The sequence below is a fragment of the Apus apus genome, chromosome 7, assembly GCF_020740795.1.
Source record: "Apus apus isolate bApuApu2 chromosome 7, bApuApu2.pri.cur, whole genome shotgun sequence".
NCBI lineage: Eukaryota > Metazoa > Chordata > Aves > Apodiformes > Apodidae > Apus > Apus apus.
In genome coordinates this window covers 28,704,980-28,727,692 of record NC_067288.1, presented here as the reverse complement: position 1 = coordinate 28,727,692, position 22,713 = coordinate 28,704,980, and the positions used below count along the sequence as shown (strand labels likewise).

Here is a 22,713-nt window from a genome sequence, read left to right as displayed (position 1 = left end):
ATTGCAGCTGCCTCATCATCCCCACAAGACAATTAGTTGTTGTTTGGCAAGGATCTTCTAAGAATGTCATTGACACAGAAAGGGAACAGCCTGGATAGTGACGGACTTCTAAAAGCATGGGACGGAAAATACACAACACCATTAAAACTCGAGAAAATCTGGAATGATCATTAAAAGGAATTAAGTTGGGAAGTAATTTATGACAAGAACACTCAAATCCTTTGTTATCTTCTCTTAACTATCATACGCTTCCTGCACACTGGGTATATGAGAGGATGTGTTAACAGAAAGAAAGAAAAATTAAGCACAGTAAAATTAACTCATTTTATCAATTTGTGCTTTCTGCAACAGTTTCCTGACAGCAGCTACAAGAGGCTGTAAAACTGATGAATTTGCATGGAAAAAGAAACCGGTGTAAGTAATTTGTGTAAAAGGTAACACGGACATGGACTGCTATAATTCAGACACCCTGCAGATAGCAGACTGCTGCAGTGTGAGCAGTTATGGGTTAGAAAAATGACCACACTGCAGTCAGTCTGACTTGAATGGAAATCAATCATAAAGGTACTCTCTGCAGCATCTACTCCACAGTTTTCAGCAACTTTCTTGCCAAACAGATTTGTGCTCTGTAAACCCTTTGTTGATCAGTTCCTTCGCACCCTCTACCTGCCGAAGCCTAACTCACAGGTTAAGCACACTATTTCCCAAACAGGAACATTAAAAGGCAAGCACTAAAATTAAAGCGCCCTTTCTTTCTGAGGCATTATGGATTTCCTAGCCATTGCAAGATTTATTAAACATTTTTACTCCAAAAAGATATGGAATAAAAACTGTGGATAGCCTTTCTCTTCTTTCTCTCACTTCCCCCTGTTTATTGCTGTCTCCCCAAATCCTGGACATTTCTGTTTCAACCCTTGAACTGGCCCTATAGGAAAATGAAATGTATCTCCAGAGCAGGGGTGGGGAAGGAACAACATACTGCTAATGCTGTGCAAACTCAGCACAAAGCAGAAAGGACTAATCACACAGCAATTTTCACCCGGGTAGGAAACGTGAGGGATTATTTGTTTGTCACAGGCCAAACCACCTTGTCACACTTCGGAGCCCATTTGCAACCTGAGGGTTAAAAACCAAAACCCACCTCAGATACACACCAGCAGATCTAAGCAGCAGAGGTTCCTGTGGTGCAAGCACCTGAAACCCCTTGGCAGCCCTCACGCGGGAGCCACCATCCTGCCACAGCCAGCCCAAGGCTGTGGCCCTCAAGTGCTGTGGGAGACGTTCCACAGGGATGAGCTGTCCTGAACTCCCTTCCCTGCCTGCCTGTCTTTCCACAAAGGGTGTTTGTACCTTTGCTAGCAGTTGCCCCACTTACCATCACGAAACACAGCAACAAGCCGGCTGTAGGGCCTGTCAGGAAGAGGTTAATGTTTCTCAGCTGCTTGGCGGGAAGGTGGCTTCCTCTGCCCGGCTGGAATGTGGTTGCAGGGAGCTGCTGCCTGGCATCTGCCTCCTCTAGCCACCCTCGTGCCAGGAGGCATCCGAGCCTGCTCCATATGGCTTTCCACACTGCCTTTGTGGCCTGTCCACCTTGCACGGGCCTCAAAAAGCCGAGGGGAATGCTTGCATTATCTGCAGCATTGCCTGCAAAGGCTGCAGCTCCACAGATGGAGCAAAGGGATCGAAGTGCTGCAAGCTGTGGTAAAACTCTGTCTAAACGAAACTTTATCACTCTAGCATCTGACAGCTCCACCATAAAACCTCCCTACAACCCAGGAACAGCCCTGGCCCCTCACGAAGGCACAGCGTTCCCGGGAAGCTCCACGCCAGCTCAGCCAGCTCTGGGCAGCCTGCAGAAACTCCAGGCCCCCGACGTGGAAAACAGGCCATTTCCCTCCCTGAAGAAACGCTCTGCAGCAAAGTGACCTTCTGATAGCTCAGGAACATCTCCCAAACAGGAAAGGATGTCAGAAATTGCAGTTGCGAGTCAAAACAATAGTCTCCACCTACGTGCTGTGCCGGCATCGAGGTGTCATCCGAGCCAGGGCTCCGGCCTGGCGTGAGGACAAGGGACCCCTTTCCCTCACCCGCACAGCGTGCCCGGGCTTCCCAGGCAGCTCTGCCCTGCTCTCAGCTGCTGGCATCACACTAAAAAAAACAACCCTGTGCGCGTGGGACACGTTTCCCTCGCCCCAAGGGGCAGAAGGAGCTAGTTTGCCCAGGAGGAGGAGGAGGGAGGCGGGCGCCTCTGCCTGAGCACCAGGGCGCTGCTGCTGCCAGCTTGTTAGCTCAGGTCCTTGCCACAAGTGTCCAGAAAAATCACAGAGAAATTAACAAAAAGCCCTCTGACTTAACCCAATTGGAATATTTCTTTTGAAAAATTTATTGAATTATAGCAGAGGAAACCCACCATATAAAACCAGCCAGGCTGGCATTTGTCTTCCTTGGAATACAGCTCTCTCTTCTGTTCATGTTAATATTTAGTTTCTCTTTTTTCCATCTTTATGTATTTATTTGTACAAAGGGACTGGGATGTGACTAAGATCATTACATGTGTAACACTGCAGCGAAGTGATAATGCGTTTAAGGTTAAACGGGTGAAACATGACATTTGACTAATAAACTTTTTCCTGTGTTGTGACTCCATAAACAAAGGGAAACACACTGTGCTGCTGCTGCCGAGAGGAAAGGGGAGCTGGGCTGTGGGGTTTTTTTATTTTTTTTTTGCACAGCCTTTGTTTCCTACACACTGTATCATTGGATTCAAAGAGGATTTGCCAAATACAACAGATATGAAATGTGTGATGTTCATTTTAAAATTACAAGTACAGCCTGCTATTGACCATCTAATTATGCTGAGTTCCATTTATAAACATAGCTAACCACTAAGTTTATAGAGACTTTTTGTGCTGCTTTAATAGGATATTGATCGAGAGCAAGGTTTGAGTGGACTGCCATTGAATTGTGTAATGGCATACAAAAGGCAAGGTCACGGCAACTGTTCACTCTATGCCTGCAGTCTATTTTTTATTATAATCTTTTTTTTTTTCTTCCACTCATACCCAAGCCCAAACAGTGTGTTTTGGATAGCAGTGCTTTGCTAAGGAACACCAAGTATCTTTTTAAATGTTAATTTTCATGCTGCTGACTTTAACTACCTTCACTACTGTAATGCTTAGTATAGCAGAAAACATACAGGCTGCTGTTTACAGAGAGCTGCTTTATTACACCCCAGCTCTCACACACATGCTCTGGGTGGAGGAGAGTTTCTTCTCCCTTGCTGGGCTACAGGAAGGCAGCACCATACTCCCAGCCCTGTCCCAGACCCACCAGAGGAGCCAGGGCACCTCACACCTTCCCACAGGCATCCAGTGGGTGCTGGGGCTGGCAGGACTCTCCCTGCAGTTTGTTCTTGGCTGTACCTGGCCACTGGCTGTCAAGGCATGAGGAAGCTGTGCTTCCTCCGTGGCACTCATGCTCCGTGCCTGGAGCAGTGACAATTACTTTCATTTCTAGCACTCAACAGCTTCAGCCCCTGCGTCCGCCGCTGCTAACTAAGCCTGGCACCCGCCCCATCCAGCAGCCTCCATGTTGCAAGATCCTGAGCTTTTCAAAATGCCTTGGCCACAAAAGCACCTCTTACCTGTGGAATTAGTGCGGCTGCCTTGGGGATAATTAGCTGGACTGTGCCTGTGTTTGTACAGGAGTGGTAAGCAACTACATGCGTGCTTGTGGGTTCCCTGGCTCATTAGAAGGATTAAAAGTCACCCCACTTGCTCCATGCATCTCCTTCCTGCTCACAGCTAATGTCTTAGAACTCAAAGTGTGGCATTTTCAGTCCAGGGCGCAGTCAGAATTCCCTTGTTTATCAGCATGAAGAATGATGTCATTTTGACAAATAACACAGCACAAAACAAATATGTTTGATTTGGCTCTAGTGAATGTTCATAAATCCTAAATCTTTCTTCACATCCTGGGCAGTGCAGTTTATCTGGCTGCTTGAAGGACCTCCAAGGGAGGAGATCTTCCCAGCAGCTCTCTGCACAAGAGCACATGGTGTGGATTCAAAGCCAAGAGGGGAACAGCATTCCCGGTGCCTCTCTCCCTGCTCCAGCCTGCCATGGCCTCCCAGCCTCTGCCAAGCCAGCAGGACTGTGCACTTGGCAGTGGCTTGGCACCACAGCCACCTCTCCACCACCACCTTCTGCAGTAGGTATCCTCCAGTGCCCTGCAGATAGCTGCCTACAGTGAGTGATATATTTTCCTAACAAGGGTAGAGAGGGAGAAGGTTTTGCTTGGCCAAGAGCTGGCTGTCAGTCCAGAAGATGTGTACATCTCCAATGCTTCTGCTTCTGAGCCTTCTGCTGTCAGCCCAAACCTCTCTTGAGATGGAAGAATGAAGTCTTTGTTATCTGAACGGGTCTCCCCAGTATCTGGGGTGGCAGACAACACTTAAGAAAGCAGCTCACAGCCCTTGCTAGCTAATATTGTAGAACTGAGAGCATGGTCTGCCACATCCACATCAGATGGGGTGGAGAGAGCAGTACTTGTTTTTCAGATAAACATTTATGATCTAATTTCTCTGTTTTACTAGGCTCTGCAAGATTCAGCAGCTGGGTACTGTTTTGAAAGAAAATCTGCATCTACGGGACTGAAGAAAGCAAGTTTCTGTTACCAAAACTGTCTAGACTTGTTTGATAGCTCACAGAAACTGCGATCATCAGCGTGGATAGGCAAGACAGATAATGGCAATAGCTGACCTTTCGCTTGATTAATTCATTCCCCAAATTTGCATGATGGAGACAACTGCCTATTACTTGAGGCTCCTTGTCATGCGGACCTCTGGGAACTTTACTAAATAAACCTTGCACATAATTGCTACCAACAATATTTCGTATGAGTAATTTTAGATAAAAGCAGCAAACCACAGGCCAGTTAAAACTGTGGGAAATTACTTATTCTATCCTCGTATTATCAATAGCAAGCATGGAATGACAAATTACAATAGGCATACACAAAGATGACCTCTTTGTAAAGCAAAGACAGAGCACACTCAGGAAGACAGCAGTGACTAAACTTGAGGGCCCACTATGGACAAGAAGGCTTGTTCCTCCCTTAGCCATGGTGGCTTCTGAAGGAGAAATTACTTGTTAGAAAGTAAAGACAAGAGAATGGACTGAGGACATTTTGATTACTCAGGCTGCAGACTGTTAATCTCTGCTGGTGAGCCTAGATGATGGGTGTTCACAAGGTGAGCTCCCCAGAATGAAGGCAACCCATGGACTGATCTCCAATCAAGACATAGGAATACACAGAAAACCAGCAAGGGCAATACTGAAAAGCACTTTAAAAGATCTTGCCTGCCAATTTAGGCAAATACACAGCAATTACTTTGTTGCTCTGTTATGTTAAACAATTCCTTGAATATGAGCATGCCAATTCATACTGGCTTAGCTGGGAATTTGTTGCTAGACTCTACACTAAACATATCCTGCTGGGTAGCCACGGTATGTCAGGCTGTGGGCTTCTCAGACCTCACAAAATAAACAAGGTTATGGCTGGTCAGTACATGTCTGGGGCATCTCCAAGGAAAATCCAGGGTGCTATCAAAAGCAGTGTAGCTAAATCAGTTGCTGGCACTCTTCCCTCTGAGTCAGTTCTGAAGTGATATCCCGATATGCTTTGGGGACACTATTTTTGGTAGAGGTGCTGGCTTGTAGACAGGATATAAAACTGAGGTCTTGACCTCCCAGGATTATTAAAGAGCCCATGAAAAAGAGTGCAAACCCCCATGTCTGGAACAGAAAAAAGATGAGTCTTTTTATTTTGCCTCCCAACACCTCCTTCCTGAATTTCTGATAAAGTTCATGCCTGTCCTGCTCTTCCTGCCCGGAGGTGCCCTAAAGTACTTCACACAGCAGCAGAAGGAACATCTCAGACACAGTTCATAGTTTGGAAAACGTGCTGAATGCTAAGATTTTTTATAGGATGCAAACTAAAATGATGTTTTAGTTTAGTTACAATAAAATATAATGGAAGATTAAAAGGCATGAAACATGATGCTCATGAGGTCAGTGCCAAACTCCCAGGGAAGCTGGGAGTCGGGCTGGCTGTGAAGGCTCAGGTCCTGAGCGTGGGCACTTTTTTAGCAGCCCTGTCCTGCGCACACATGAAGCATGACTGACAGAGTCCAGAGGCAGTTCTGCTGTGTAGGGCTCCTACAGTGAAGATAAGATTGTGGTGAAGTGGGATGCCTTGCTGAGGGGGAGGGTGAATCCTCTGGCCTTCAAAAGCCTTACACTGTCACACTGAAATAAAGTGATATAACACGGAGATGTTCAAAGACTGGTGATAACTTGGTTTTGACCACCACGGCTGCAGGTACCAGCAAGTTCATGTACACAGTGCAGGGAGTTAGATGTCAAAGTCCCTATTTAAGTCCTTCAGTGGGGGAACTGATATGCAAATGTGCTGAGCACTTGGCAGCTCCTCTTGACTTCTGAGTTCTCTTAACTTTGTCCTTCTCACAAAATTCCCTCCAGTTCTCAGGGAAGAAAACTCAGGAGAAATGTCTGCCTCAAACTTTTTTTCTCTCTGTTCTCTGATAATCATGTATCTTCTACTCTTCATGCTTTTCTTGTAGCATCCTGTTTTTCAGTATGAAGCCAATTTACTAGCTAGAGCAAGGCTTTCCAAAAGAGGAAATAAACCAGAAAAATCCTTACAGAAAATCTGTGTTCTTACTCAAAACCACAGATTCTCTGCTAGGTTTGTGCCAGTCAGATTCCAGCCCCAAAAGGACTTAAACTACATGCTCAGAGCCAATACATAAACAAATGTTCCTGCTGTCTAGGAGAACCAATGTAATCACTGGCTGTGCTAAAGAGATTGGTTACCAACAAAGGTTTCAAAGAGGCAAGTAGTTGAGTGGTTCACCTGGAACAGTGGTCACTGGTGACAAAGTGATGTTATTGCACAGCTCTACACTCGTGGCAGAGATCTCCACAGGATTAGTACCTACAGCCCTGGCTGACCAGAAGTCTCTGTGGAAGAGACTGTCCATATGCTCTCCTTGGACTATCTGGCTTACGTCATGACAAAATACAATCAATGCAACTTTGATCAATGAACAGGGTGGTGACAGGTACTCTTAATTCACTGTTGTTAGTGGGTATTGACAAGCCAGTAATGATCATGCTGCAACGTGTCATTCATGCTGGGGGCATTAGCATTCTTTAAAGGTCAAAACGCAAATCCTTCTAGAAGACAGAATTCCATATAGTTAATGGAAAGTGCAGGTCTGGTGAAGTCAAGATGTACCCCTCTGCACAGCTTAGCTCAGAGCTGAAGCTGGTGCAGTTGTTGGCATTATTAACAAGTTTATCAATTTAGAGGTGTACAAATATAAGCACTCACAGCATGGATGAACACAACGTGCAAAAGCAGCAGAAGGAAATTTCCAGGCTTATGTGCACATTTCTAGAAGTCTGGATAAAAAATAGTCCTTGGATCCTGCAAGGGATCCACCAGGTAAGCTGATCTCTGTAGGCATTTATCTGTCTTCTGACACAGAGTCTGCCCATTTTCAGCTGGGTACCAGATGAACTTACCAACTTGCACATGCAAGTTTGCAGAATGTAGATTTAAAAATATACTTTAAAAAATGTGCTATTTTATTTTCCCACATTAAAAGATGTGCCACATAGACACTGTCCACTAGTGAGAAGCAGGGAGAAGAAACTCTGAGTTTTTTAAGACACTGTTTCTGAATTTGGGAATGGGCACGATAAGGATCAAAGAAAAAAAACTGGGATTGCAGAAACCACATAAATCGGCCACAAAATGATACTTACTTTGTGAGACTCTTACTAGCTCAGTCACACTGAAAACACCTGATGTGACAAAACTGTCCTGGAAGCCCAAATGTCCTACAAAACAAACAGAGTCAGAGAACCACGATTAGCTTTAAGCATTTAATGACAGTATTCTCAAATACTTTACTTTCATTTAGACTTAAAATGTGACATCTAATTTCCCACTTAGCAGTAATTATTGTTTATGTAGGTGGGTAACTAGTCATACAGCTATGTAGGCTGCTTTGTGGTTTCTATCTAGAGGTTAGGAAAGCTAGCATGACACATCAGCAGGGAGATTTTTACATGTTAAAGCATCTCAACAGGAAATCTGAAACAAAAGAGGACTATTTTAATAAACGGTTACCTTGGATGACCCCTAATGACTTCACAATTGAAATGAAAATACTGTACCTAGGAAACAGACAGGACAGCTAAGTTCCATAATCGTTTTAAACATTATTCTCTAAAGAAACATCTGATCAGGATTATCTATCCATTCATTCAAACAAAACAAGATTTAAAGATGTAGTCTTCATTTTTCTCAGGTTACACTAGGGAAATCTTAAAATAGAGGCCAGTTAAAAGAAATTAAACTAATGCCTTCACCACAGAAAAAAAAATCCAACAGTTAAAACTAGTTTTTAAGAAGAAAAATAAATCTCTGCATAAGAAAAGTATTAACTTTGAACTCTGGACTGTCTTTAGGAACCAGAGTGTACACTTCCACACTTGCCTCCCTCATGCAAGGAATGTCTCTACGCTCGGTATCAAAATGTTATTACACTTTACATAACAGTATTTTCCTTCTTCTCTGAAAACATGCCTACCACCAAACATTCATTTAATTTTCACGGGTATGATCAATTACAAAAGGAGCAGCTTTCAGGCTCCAACCCAGTGGAAATGTGCAGAGGGGGACACAGCAGTCCACCAAGGGCCAGATCTGGCCTGCAATTAAAGGTCTGCAGTTAGTCAGCCAGACTGACCTCCTGCTTCTGAAATCAGGGTCGAAGGAGAAATCTCAGGATAAAGAGATTATTAAAAGAACTGTAAAGTCCTGCTTGTCCACAGGATAAGTGGCATACCTTTTTAGGTTGTCCTACTTAGAGTCACTGATTCCAGTGCACGCACACATATATTATTGAATGTTTTGCAGGGGCACCATCTGCTCTGTTGTTAATTGTTTGCCAGATTTGGTACGATGTCCCCATGGTCAGGATATTTTCCTGTACCCTGAGCTCATCCCAGCAATACCCACGTGCCTTGACTTCCAGTGATCAGAGCAGTAGGACTAGTGCAAACTGCACATTCCACAGAAGCACAGAATCGTCACAGTTGGGAAGGACCTCTAAGATCACCCAGTCCAACTACCAACCCAGAAAAAAACACCATGCCCACTACAGCATGTCCTGATTTGCTCTCCTGGCTTTCCTTTGGGCTTGTTTAAAAATCCCAACACACCCCACTGCCCTTCCTACCTGCAGAATGGGAAGTAAAATAAATGTGCAGGACTACAGAGGGTGGCATGCCAGGAAAAGGTTTTGGAGAGATCTGGAGGGAGGTCAGCATTCATCCCCAGCCAAAATCTTAGGGAATTCTGCTTCTGCATGGGAGAATGTCCCTGTTTCTGCGAGGATCCTACAGTGCCAGATGAATGCAGTCACTAAGCTACCAGACTTGAGACAAGTTTCTGCATCAGGCATGTTTTTATACTTCAGCAATAATGATTTTTCAAACTGTGTATATGTATATCTTTGGGCATCCTTGTGTATGTGTGTATACATATGTATTATGTACACAAACATATAAATATACACAAATCTGTCATGCTCCAGCTGTAGATAAATGTACTATAAAATATTGAAATGGATGCTGAAATTCAACAGAAACAAATTCCTCAATCTGCAAACAAGGTTTTTATTTACACCAAGAGAATAAATTTTATCTACTTCAAATGAAAAAAATGTTCTTACAAGCTTTTATTTTTCCTTATTTTCAACTTGGAAATGGCTCTCAGATAATTGTAAATGCTTTTGCCTGATGTCCTTTATATTTTACCATAACAAAGGTGATGACTACATGATTTTGCTCTTTAGAGATGGTTGCTGGCCATACACAACGTTTGTTCGTTGACAATTTCCCAAGTATTTTTAATATGAAGATCTACTTTTCATATGCTGCAGCAGACCTGCCTATTGAATTAAATGATCTGTGAATTAAAAATAATTCTCCTAGGTCTTCACTGAAACCACTCATGTGCCTAAAATTAAGCATATGCTTAAGTGCCTTGCTGGATCGCGGCCAGGATCCTTACTGCTCCGCAGAGCCCTTTGCAGGGAAGCCAGTCCATGCTATGTAACTTCTCATACTGTGCTCATCATGGCACTATCTGACCAACTTCCAGAAGTGCATTCAGCAATGCTACAAACATCTGTCACGTGTGGTTTTTTTCACACTGCACCATACTGGCCCTGCTCTGGTGTCCACCTACACCTGCCTTTCTCAGCCAGGTTCCTATGGCACTAAGAGTGAAGGTGAAATTTAAATATGGAAGTAAAAACCAAATCACAGCTATGGTAGGATATTTGGCTGATTTTTTAAGGGAAAGTCTAGAGCCCTTTGCAATCATGCAATAAAACCACAGTTGTAGCACGGCTAACATTACCTTAACCTAACAAACACAGGCAAAACCAGAAATTAAAATGCCATCAAGTGGTTTTAAATACATTCTAGTTCTCAGGGTCCCACAGGGCACGAGACAAGTTGTTAACTAATCTTGGGCCTGCTAACTTCATTATTGCTATAGTGTTATTTTGCTGGGTGTACCCGAAATGTCCACTTCTGTAGGAGCATTTCTTATGTGTCTGCATGTAATAGTAATGATTAAACAACAGGACGCAATGAGAGTGATTAGATTTTCATCCTTCAATACTGAAAATAAACATTTCACAAATGAAAGGTGAATTTCACAATTCTCCAATTTGTTATTTACTTATAAACATTAGGAAATCAGGGGGCTCGTCTCGGCAATCATTAATAATATCTTGATGCCCATAAAAGCAGTGCCCTTGGCTTCGAGTTGTATCTTGAACTCGTTTCGACGCACAGTTGCTCTGTGGATTCACAGTTCAGCAGAACCCCATGAAGGTTTAAAGCTTTGCCTGGACAGCTCAGGTTGCAAAATCCAGGCCTAAGACTGTAGCTTCTGCTGAGCTGAGAAAGCAGTGCAACAAGGAAATGAGAAAAACAGGACAAAACAGCTAGATGTGTGAAAGAAAAATCACTGGGAAATAGCAGCATTGACCCAATCTGTGAAGTAAATATTTTGCACCTCCTAACAGGGGTCAAAATGCAAAAATGTATCAATTTGGCTGTTGCATTTACCTATGAATAATTTAAAAAAAAAAGGTAAATTCAAGCAATTACCTTTGCAGATGTTACCATTAATGAGCTCTTCCACTGAAAAGATGATTAAACATCTCAAAAGCTTGCAAGATTTACTCTTCATATGGCACTTCAGTGGAAAAGGTGACACTGTGAGACCTTTGCTAAATATCCCAAAGATAGGACCTGGAAATGGCTGCGTAAGATCAGGTTGTCTCTGCAGCTTTGTGTGATTGTCACGTTTTGGTAGTAAAGCAGGTGTTCAAAATGAGTATGATGGAATTTTTACTCACTTTTAAAAAACCTAACTGAGCTCATTCACTCTGGATATAAATTAAGACACCTGCATAGCCAAGGCAGGCCCTGACTCAGCATAGCAGTTAGAGCACGTGCTTACTTCTAATCACATGCTTGACTAAAGCACATGCTTATTTGCTCTGCCAAATAAAGATGGGCTGACAAAGTTAAGCAGGTATTTAAATGTACTGTTGAATCTTTGCCTTCAACCCAAGTGTAGGTCTAGCTAGGAGTTAGCTCGTCACACAAGACCTCACTTTGGCTCACGAGGATGATCAATTTTCCCCCAAGGGGGAAAAAAACCCAGGCTAATAAGGCCAAATTGAATAAAGCAGATCAGGATACTAACTAATCAATACTATGTCATTAGCCAATCACAACTTTGGTGCTGGGATGCAGCACTGTCATTACAAGTACTGCATGAAAAACATCTTTCCACATATTGAGGACTGCTTTAATTGGGGAAAAAATTCATAATGCAATTTACATATTCTTCTTTTGGATCTCAGTAAAGAAGCCAGAAGAAAAGGCTTAAATTGCTGGAGCCTAATTCTGATCTCAAAGAAGTTTTAAACAAGTCTTTCTATACTGATCAAATAGAGTTTCACCTAATTTTCTCCTAATTTACACTGGCAGAGGAGAAATCAGGATTAGGACTTGTTGTCTAATGCTGTTTGTTTTGAATTATTAAGCAAACATTCCTATTTCAATGAGTAAACGTGTACAAAGGCAACTAACCTTCGTCCCAAAATCTAGTTTACAGGGACAGTATTGTCTGGTTTCCCAATTAATGCTGTAAAAGGAGTCTCAGACGTTGAGCTACCAATCAAAAGCTTGTGTTGTAGCTTGAGAAAATCATGACTGATGCAATTACTTTTATGTAGAAAGTCTGAATATGGTCTACAGGTTAAAGTTCATTGGGTTATTGTTCCTTAATTGAATATCAGAAGATGTTTTCAAGGTGCTCAAGGTGTTATTGTTATTTAATTAGCAGGCTTCCTTGTGTAATCCAACAGTACTATTCTTAGTATAAAATAGTTAGATTGCACCATAAATATAGAAGGTATTTTCTAAACACAGCTACAGCTGGTATCCCGAAATCCAAGCTCAAATAAAAATGTGAAAAAACTTACTCCTCTGAAGATGAAAAAGTCTAAGTCCAGTGATTTCTCCTCCACTGCAGTCTGAGTGACAATGTATTAAGCTTTAGTGAACAGCTTTTTGGGGGACTTTGACTCCTTTTCAGTGTTTTGAAATTATACAAGTCCCCAAACTAGCACTGAGACCATTTCTAAAGCTTTTTTTTTTTTTTTTTTTCTTTCATGTTCAGCATCTCACTATACATAGCCATCTTAAAACCTTAAAGTAGTAATAATCAATTAGGGTCTCAAGCCTATTACCTTAACCAAATGCCTGATTAAAAGAAAAGCCCTCTCTGCTCAAAGTGCAACTAAATTCCTTTTGGTTTTATCCTCTATCTAGATAATCCCACGTTTCACAAACAATATGGAGCAATAATATTGATTAGAAAATTAATGTCTGTATCACACAGCACATGCAGGCCTTGAGAGAGGAGGGGTTATCAGAGGGAACCCAGATCACCCCGAGGACTCCCAAAAGGTTAGCTCTTCCAGGGCTGCACTGGCTGAGGAGGCTGGGAGGGATGGAGTTACACTTAACCTGTGCTCTCCAGGAGAAAGGAAAGGACAGAATATGTCTGCTTCAGTCAAGACCTTAATAATATTTACACTCTGCCTGAGTTTATTAAGCCTGGTCTGACCCAGCCATGGCAACCCCATCACATCCCCTCCAGAAGCCCCTGTGCCCAAGCTCCTGCAGGCAGTCCAGCCTGGTGGTCTCGTGCCATGTCCTCGCAGAGGGAGGACGTGCACATCCGGGCAAGCATGGGTGAGACCAGCACCTGCCTGAGCACTTCCACCTGCTCACCCTGCCCAGGGCAACAGCAGTGAACTTTACCAAGAGATATTTGCTGGAAATGGAAAGCTAGATCCATGGGGCCAAACTGCATCCACTAATTTGGCATCTAAAAAAAAATGTGGAGATGGAAGAGACCATCTATTCCTGCTGCAATGCTCTGTCCAAGTGAACGTTGTTCCTCTTCAGATGGAAGAGAGCACAAGGGAGCTGAACACAGGCCTGAATATTGCACAAACTGTAACAAAATCTGCATTTACCAACAGATCCCAAATACCCATCTCCAGAGCTGCACAACAGCCTCATTTTAATGGCTTTGTACAAAATGCATTCCTCAAGTTTTTAAGTCATAAACCTTTAACGGTAAATTATACAGCACTTTTAATTCATGGACTTTTTATAGATGAGTTAAGCAAGATATTACACAATAAAGGTGATACAGAAACCTCTCTTGTTCCCTGACAAATGCTCCCATTTCTATTCTGAGTTGTTATTTCCAATTTAATTTTAATGCCGCAGCAATAGCTCATATTGGACAAACTACACATTTTCTTATGAAATAACTGCTGGGCCACATGTCACAGACACCATTATATTCTCTGGCTTGTCTACCTGCCTTTGGCTGAGGTTTTCAGAAGCACCAGAACTTTCTTTGTGGCCCATAGCAGGATGGATTAGACCATCCAGGGCATGTCGTGTTAGTACAATAGAGGAACATTTTTAAGACTTTAAAGTCATGTAATACAATTCTAGGCTGGATCTTTCTTGTTAAAAAAAGTAGAATGGGAGTGATTGAAAGAGAAAAGGGCCAATATTTGACAACAGAAATCAGCATAACCTCCTAACAGCGGCAGTCATGGATGACTGCCCTTTGACCCGGGGAGATTATGTGGGATTTCAATGACAACAGCTGGAAGTGAGCATGTGAGAATAGAGAACACAGATCTGAGGCCTCCTACAAAAGACTGCACAATCCCTGCCCAGATCTGAGTGTTGATTAGAAATTGTTTCCTGGTCCTGGCTTAATAGAGTGTGATAATGGAAGTTTTGTTAACCCTTCACAATATGCAAAAACCATTGGTAAATGATTTGCCTTTTTGGGTTTTAGCTGAAAAGTCTGTAGCCAGCAGACAGTACAACCGTGAAGCACTGCTAGTTTTCCTGTGGACACTTCTGAAACCAGCACTCAAGTTTAGCTCTGTGCCCACACAGTTTGTATACTCTTGGTGGCCATGGACTCACACCTTCACCAGGGAATCCACCCAACCCATCAGAACGGGCATTCTCCAGATGTGAATCAGAACAGAAATGCGCATCTAACATCTCAGGGCACATCGCCTTTCATACTCACAGCATTTTAGAATCTCTAATACTAACAATGCCTAATTATGATTTCAATATGGGTCATATTGGGCTCCAGAGCCTGGGTTGCAAATTAGTAAATGCGGACCAGAGCAAATGTGGCATCAGGCTGGCTGTGTCACCAACAGCCTGATCCTGCCACCGATCCACAGCAGCTTCATCTCTTAGAAAATTCAGCTCATTTTGTATTTAAGTGCAGATAGTGGAATTAATGGCAACTTATTACCGTTAATGAACCAATAATACATCGGAATCAATCATGTCAGGTTTTGTCCAAGTGTAGGGCACAAGGATAGTTCCTTTCTCTTGAAGACAAAAGTCTTCTTGAAACACTGAAGGCCCTTCAAGTTCACATTAAGGACCTTGTGCAATGGAAACCTTTCCAAGATCTAAGATATCTGGTGTGGTTTTTCATTTCTGATCACTCCTAACGTTGTAGGGTACTTTTTGGCACTCAGATGGGTGAGAAATCAGTTAAACACTGTTTTCTGATATAATGATAAAAAGTAAGAATCTCCCTCTCTACCCTACACCAAATTAGATAAATAAACTAACTGCATTAATACCAATAGTGGCCTATAGCTTGAAAAACAACAGATGCCTTAGATTAGCATATTTCTGTTTCAGGTCCCCCATCCAAAAAGCAAATATTAAAAAAAAAAGGAGAAGAAGAAAAATAATTCTAAACGGTCATACTAATTTGGAAACTTATAAAATAATGCACTCCTCAAAAGCCTTTCAACGTAAACGAGATGAAACCTACCCTGGGCTAATAATTTTGGAATATTTATGGTATTCAACAATAAAAAAGAGTAATAAAAAGAAAAGCCTGCCTCGCTGAAAATAATGATCTGAAGGAGTTATTTATCTTAATATTTTCCTATCAACCCTGGTTACAAGAGCAACGACAGCTGTGATCTCCAAGTTCTGCATCGCAGTTTGAAGCATGACTCAATGTCCAAATGAGCCCAGAGAAACCACCCAGGTTCCCTGAGCTCCCCAGGGATGCTGCTGGCATGTGCTGCTGCAGGGTGCTCCCCGGGCTGACAGACGGGCACCCACCCACCCATGCAGAAGAATGATGAATATGGGCACTGGAGGGGGACATATGAGAAGGTGGGTACTGCTGTTACTGTTCCTTTCCCCCTGCAAGACCCTTGTAAAATGAAAGCTCCAAAGTCATCAGCCAGGCACTGCATGAACCTCAGGACCCCTCAAGAACTGAAAAGCCTCCTAAGGAGCGCAGTGTAAGGATAATTTCTTCTCGGCTGGTCATTTTTTGATGTCAGCATCATATTTCTGGTACAGCTACAAGACACTGGTTTCCAGAACTGGTTTGTCTGGGGCCAATCGCACATGATCCATCAGCTGTCCTAGCTCCTCTTACTCCTCATCAAGCATTATCTAAAATTTTGCCTCCTGAATTTTGTCCACTGACTTGTAAGAAGCTGCTGGCAGAGGTAAGGGCTTGTAGGGGCCGATGCTGGGGCTGCATGCTGCAAGCACCACATGGAGCCACATTCTGGCCTTCACACCGACAGAGCGCGCCTCGGTCCCCGCAGAGTTTACTTGGGTTTACACTACTTCAAATTAGAATTTAGCTACAGTATTAATGCCATAAATATTATTGTTGATACTGTGTGAAGAACATCAGTGTGAAAATAAATGCAAGGTTTTTTTAAAAACCGGTGTGGAATACTTAGGTATTCAGACTAATCACGGACTGAAATAAGCACATTTGTTTCAAATCCTGGTTATAGCACTGCAGCCCCTCCCTCCTTTAAATCTTCCTCTTAACCATAGTGATGTTTATTGAATACCTGTCATCTCTCCAGCAGCATGTGCCAACAGCAGCTCACCAGTGCCAGGCTGCATGAAAACCCTTCTGTCTCCTATTCTCCAAGGGGCTCCCTTAGATCAACTACTCACCATACCCAATACACTGAAACCCATAAATTTGCAGATACTGCAGTCAAAATTCTTAACAGGAAAGTGCACCCATTTTGCCCAGTGTAGCATACTGAAATATCACATGGTGAGAAGCATTTCTCACCATGTGTAAACTGTCAATTTGATTTGAAATTAAAATTTTTGATTAACATGAGCATTTCTGAGCCTCCCGCTGGCAGCAGCCCTATTGCTGAAAAGTGACATGATTTGTGACACACATGCTGTACAGGAGGCCCATGCCAGCAATTGTTAAACCCATTTTCATTCTGCTTTAATACCGTATGACACTCAGGAAAATAATTTTAATATTTGGGAGAAAGAGGGTAAGGGCTTAAGGACTGAAGTCCTTGATGGGTGTAAAGCAGGATTAGAGCAGCATGGAAAAACGGCGCGGAGGTCTCCCCGTCTCACAAGTCATGTTTCTTTTCAGCAATAGGGACCATCTGCAGGAGGCTAAGAAAGGTCCGTGGTGAAGCACAAAGCCTTCTTTTAAATCCAGTTGATATTTCAAGCACAGCATGAGGTACTTTCCACCTATGAATGCTGAGATGCTTGTGCACGGGGAAATGCCTGCAACTTCAGTAATTAAACCCTCTCATATGGGAGGGAGGATTTTCTGGTTGCCACAGTGGTTGGTTATTTTTCCACATTTATTGTTTCCCCAGAGGTATCAGTGGTCACTGGAGATACTAACATTTATACGGGGAATTACTTACGAAAGAGGAAAGTTTTGTGACTATTTAGACTTCTAAGCCCAGGAATCCACCTCTTCCTCAGGCTGGTGGGAAGATTTTTGTTAGTCTAAACAGCTACCAAGTGAACACAAGAAGCGGGAAGCTTCTGCGGCGACAGATTTTAAGGCTATGATACACGCACACCCAAGACAAAAGTTCAGTGGGGATTTTCATAAACGTAAGCCTGTGTCACTGTTGCAAGCTGCTGACTCAACTGTGTCACCTGCGTATTTCTCAGAGCGGATCACTTTTTTTCCAGTAACATCATGTTCTGAGGAAGTTTATCATGAAACGAGTATCACGAACAGTCATTCTGAGCAGCAGAACAGCTTTGATAAGTGTCGACGTGCATCTGACTTTCCTTTGAGCTCCTAAAACCATTCGTCACATTAAACACTCAGCTCTGCTGGACTCTCTGTTCCTAGTAAACACAGAATGATTTCTAATTGCCACAATACAGCAAGTTAAAAAAAAAATAAAAGCAGTATTTAAAAAATAATTTTAAATGGTGAAATGAAATACCAGGATGATTCAGATGCTCTGGAAGTATTCAGTCCTGAACATAAAGCTGTGTGCTCATTTATGTTGGTAACAGCACTCAAGAATTCAATCTGCATGAAAAACATGGTCCTCAATAAAGCCATGATATACAGTTATTATAAATGTGCGGGTTCTTTTTAAGAAGTCTTTAAGTTTAAGTAAGTGTTGTGTGTAAATATCTAGTTTTAATTAGAATATTGCCAAGAAATGATACAACTAGACTCAGCTATGCTGTAGTTATTTTAGGATCTGCAAAAGCCTCCCTTGGCTGGCAGCAGCTGAGTGCACCCTCCAGGGTTATTCTGCAGACACGCTTGGAGCTGAACCCAGGGAGTCTGAAGCCCTGTGGACCGAGAACTAGGGGGCTATAAAAAGAGAGAAGTTTTTTTCCTTAATTTACACATTAGTTTATAGTCCTAGAACAATCCAGGTATTCAGAGCATATGGCAGAATTCTCTAGAAAAGCCCAGCATCCAGAGGAGCTGGTGGGGCCAGGGACAGGTGAGGCTGGGCAGCTTTCCTGCCCCACTTTGCTGGGTGATATGGACACAAAACCCAGCAGCTTCAGCAGCTGTTTCCTCTCATCCTCCCTTCCTGGCACCCCCTCTCTCTTCACACCAAAGCACTTTAAAAAGTCTGTGGCTGGACACCATGATAGTGGAAGCTGTAGAAATACATGCTCAGGATTAGATAGTATAAAATGTGACGTGAAAATCAGGATGCTGGGCATGGAAGCGAAGTCACAAGGATCAGCCACTCTCCCCCATGGCCTTTACTCTCTGTTGCTTCTTACACCTCCTCCACTGATACCACCAGTGAGCAAACTTTAATTTATAATAAACCCTGTGCAAATCATGTTACTCTATTTACCTAGTGTCCTTTCCATTGCATCAGTTGGAGTTTTCTCTCCAGAAGGTTATTAATCCTCTAGTCTCTGTAGAGAACAATAACCTCCTAACTTCAATAACTTCCAGACCCAAGTCCTTGCACTAGGTTTCCATGTTAGTTATCCTTGTGGCTGGGGAGGAAAGAGACTTGCCACTAGTCATGGCATGACAACACACATACAGTCTGTTCTTGACTGCCCATATTACCAGGCTCAGGAAGGTCAGTTGGAGCCATCCTGAGAGATCCCTGCGTGGAAGATCGGGGGAACTTCACAAGCTTTTCTCCAGCAGCACCCGGGCTGTCTCACCTTAGAGAGCAGAGTACCAACATAAGTCTCTGGAATAAAGCTCTGATATACTGGTGGCAAAGACAGAAAGGGATGGGTCTGGAAGCACACAAGCTTGAACAAAACCTGGTGATTATGGCTGCAGATTAGGGCACTGCAGAGAAACATGCCTAACATGCATGGGCTTGCAACTCCTGTCCAGAGAGCAGAGTGACGTCCAGTGCAGTGTCACCCTCTCCATAGAGGCCCTACAGACTGAGGGCTGGGAACTTAGAGGAGTTGTCCTCATTGCCAGCTTGTGAACAGCAAAGTGCTTTCACCAAGCATGGAATCACTGGGTGGCCACCAAGGTCTGCACCAACTTCATCTGAGTTATGCAGGACATCTCCGGAGAAGAACAAAAACATGGAATGACTAGCAAAGGCACCAATCAATGCGTGTCCACAAGGAACATGTCACCCCTCATAATGTCCCTTAGAAACAACACAACCCCTCTTCTGGATGACCCAGGCTCTGCTCAGGCTGTGCTGGGTCTCTGCCTCCTCCAAGTATTGATGAGGAAGCCCCACAGACTTATTGAGTGACCTTCCAAGGACTGTTGCACTTGGGGTTAGGCCGGCAACTATGTTTAGAGATGGTGGTGGAGAACTCACAGTGTATTCGTGGACAATTCCCCCAGCCAAGTCCCAAACCAGCAGCCTAAGTCCAGTGGGAAGAGACTGCTGGATGTGGAGACCAGCAGCAGAGCTCTACGTTGTGACTGAGACTCTGTTTTATTCTAAGTTTGTGTTTTGTAGGGCAGGATGCCCTGTCTACATTCCTTTACAGACAGAGAATGGACATTTATTAACAAGTACTTGGGCGGACAGCCCAAAACTCTAGACTCCTGGCCTGGGCCTGTACAACAGAGAGGGCCAGTGACCCCCGTTTGTGTTTATTGTACTTCTACAGACACATGTTGGTGTGACAGGGGCATTCACTTTCTCAGGTTCAGGCCAAGGTCAGGCCAGAACACAGACTGGATTTATTTTCTCTGTGTAATCTGCTCAGACTGTAGCCCAAAGAGAGCCTCCAAGTTCACTAATTGGGAGGGATTCAAGATTAACAAAGTAAACAGAAGGGGCAGAAAGGGACCTTCTTAGTGCTTATCTAAACTCATGTGCTCATCCCATGTGTGGCAGATATGGTGGCTGAAGGGGAGTTGTCTCAAGGAATTGAGATGACAGGGGTAGGACGTCTCACCCCAGAAGGCTGCCTCCAGCAACTTAGACACACTCCTAGTATAGAGAACCTGGGATGAATTTGTTGTAGAGGGTAGGCTGGTCAGCTGAGCTTGTGCTGTCCTCTTCCCACAGCAGAAGGCTTGTCTCTCTATACCCTCCTACTCTCCTCCCCATCAGTCAGTCTTACGTAGCAAGGTGGGATACACCAGGATGCAGGAATGTGGCAGCGGGGTGGAGTTCCTATGTCCAATGCTCTATCCATATGTATTTGGGACAATCTGAAGACAACACAGGGACTAGGACTTCAAATTTGGACCATGCACAGCAGCCTGGCTCATCTGCCCTGTGTCAGCCACCAGGCTTGTTCTAACACAAATCTGCATGTAAACTTTGCACCGTGACTGACATGACATGAAAAGCAGACATCTTGCTGATGAGCAGCGGTGGAGCAGGCAGAAAGAATGAAAATGGAAAAGGAATTCCACTCACAGAGAATTTTACATTAAACTAAAGCAACTCAGGTAAAAAGGAAACCCATCCATTATGGTTTATAATGCATAAACATCCATTTCTTCTCTGTTCCTTCTCTGCCTGCATTACTGAAATACAGAAATTAAGGAAAAAAATAATGATGGATGGATTTTGGAAGACTCAGAGTTCAACTCAGGATGGATGTGATTCCAACATTTCAGATTCTTATCTCATCATAATTGGAATAGCTGAACCTCTCTTGTCTGCAAAATTAGGCAAGACATCCTGTGAGAATGGGCTCTTTTTCATAGCAGTTTAGTCCCCAGATGCATAAAAGAATGAAAACAAGAAACAGAACATAACATTTTAACTTTTGAATAATGGCTTCATTTGGGCAGCTCAGAATAAAACTTCACTGGAAGAGCTAAGGAGGAAGTTCTTGCTGCCAGTATGCCCATCCCTAGATACATTCTTCCTCAGAGCACATAAACACCTCTCTAAAATGATAATTTATCTAAGAAACTCCCATTCTGCAGAATTCAAGTCAAAAACAGAAAGGGAAGAATGTACACGTGGGCAGTTGATACAGCTTCCGCTCTTCTACCCCAAAGAAATAATTCAATCAAGTCAACGTGTCCTGCTCGATCTACCTTTCCAGCAAACTCTCTCTTTGTCTACTCTGGCTTTTCAGGATGAGCAGGAGAGGGGTGGGTGACTTCCTTGAGCAGCACAATCTCAGGTCCAGAGCAATTAAGCATTAAGCTGAAACATCTCAGTTTTAAACCTCCCTGGGGTTCAACAGAGAGAGAGATGAACTCCCAGAAGGCCTAGTATCTTCACTGATTATAGAGGAGAGTGAGGATTTTAGGTTCATAGCTTGTGCCTCATTTTAATGCCTAATGTTGGGTGGGATGAAATCCAAGCCTTAGAAGTCATGTCAGCAGAGACCTGACAGAAAATCTCCTTTCTTCCCTGTCTCTTGCTACAGGCAATATCACTGACATACTCCTCTAACCTTTCACTTATATCTGGCTACTTGTTGTTTTGTTTGTTATTGGTTTGTTTGAGTTGTTTATTTGTTTGGGTTTTTTTGAAATTCAGAAGACTGTAAAATACAAGTATTGCTGAGTTATCCTTGTGTTCCTGTCCTTCATCTGGTTCATTTGCAGGAGGGAATAATGATCTGTCACCAAGGTAAATTCATTACCCGGCAGATAATGCCACAGTGTTTCTGCTGCCCATTTCACAGTAAGACATTCTTCTTCAATGATGTTGCATCTCTGTTCTCGTGGGAACAGTTTATGGCTGACATAGCAATAGTAGTAATAACAACTTACATTTATATTGTGCACGGGATGATCTTTACTTCTCCCTCCTTCTAACAGTGGACACCTCCCTGTCCTACTGCAAATACATCCTTCATGGCTGTGACAGACAGAAATCTGGATTCACTAGTTCTGGGCTGCCTCATTCCTCAGCTGTTTGCTCAAGTTGTCATATTCTTTCCAGCCCCTTATATTATTGCTTTAAATTGAGCTGTTGCCCACTACCACACCACTGCCCTAAGCCTTCCCTCACAAAAATCCATGGGGTTCCCCTCCTGCCTCAAAACCCACAGCTCCCTCAGTCCACCAAGCTGCTGTCCAACCTCTCCTGCTTCTCACCTCTTCCCTTCCTCCTGCAGCTCAGGCTGTGGCATGCTCTGCTGTACAATAAAATTGGCTCCCCTCTGTACTGCAGGGGGGACATGGCCAGCTCTGCATTCTGCTCTTGGAAATTTCCTGAAA

The 22,713-nt window shown here is 43.3% G+C and overlaps 1 protein-coding gene across 15 annotated transcripts in view; it reads right to left on the bottom strand.

The window, feature by feature from the left end:
• The window catches only part of NFIA (nuclear factor I A), a 249,013-nt gene that overhangs the window by 81,398 nt on the left and 144,902 nt on the right, over nucleotides 1-22,713 (bottom strand). For all 15 annotated transcript variants that reach the window (XM_051625243.1, XM_051625249.1, XM_051625237.1 and 12 more), the window contains one exon: nucleotides 7,854-7,928. In XM_051625243.1, coding sequence (XP_051481203.1) covers nucleotides 7,854-7,928 — 75 coding nt within the window. The remainder of the gene's footprint in view (nucleotides 1-7,853; nucleotides 7,929-22,713) is intronic.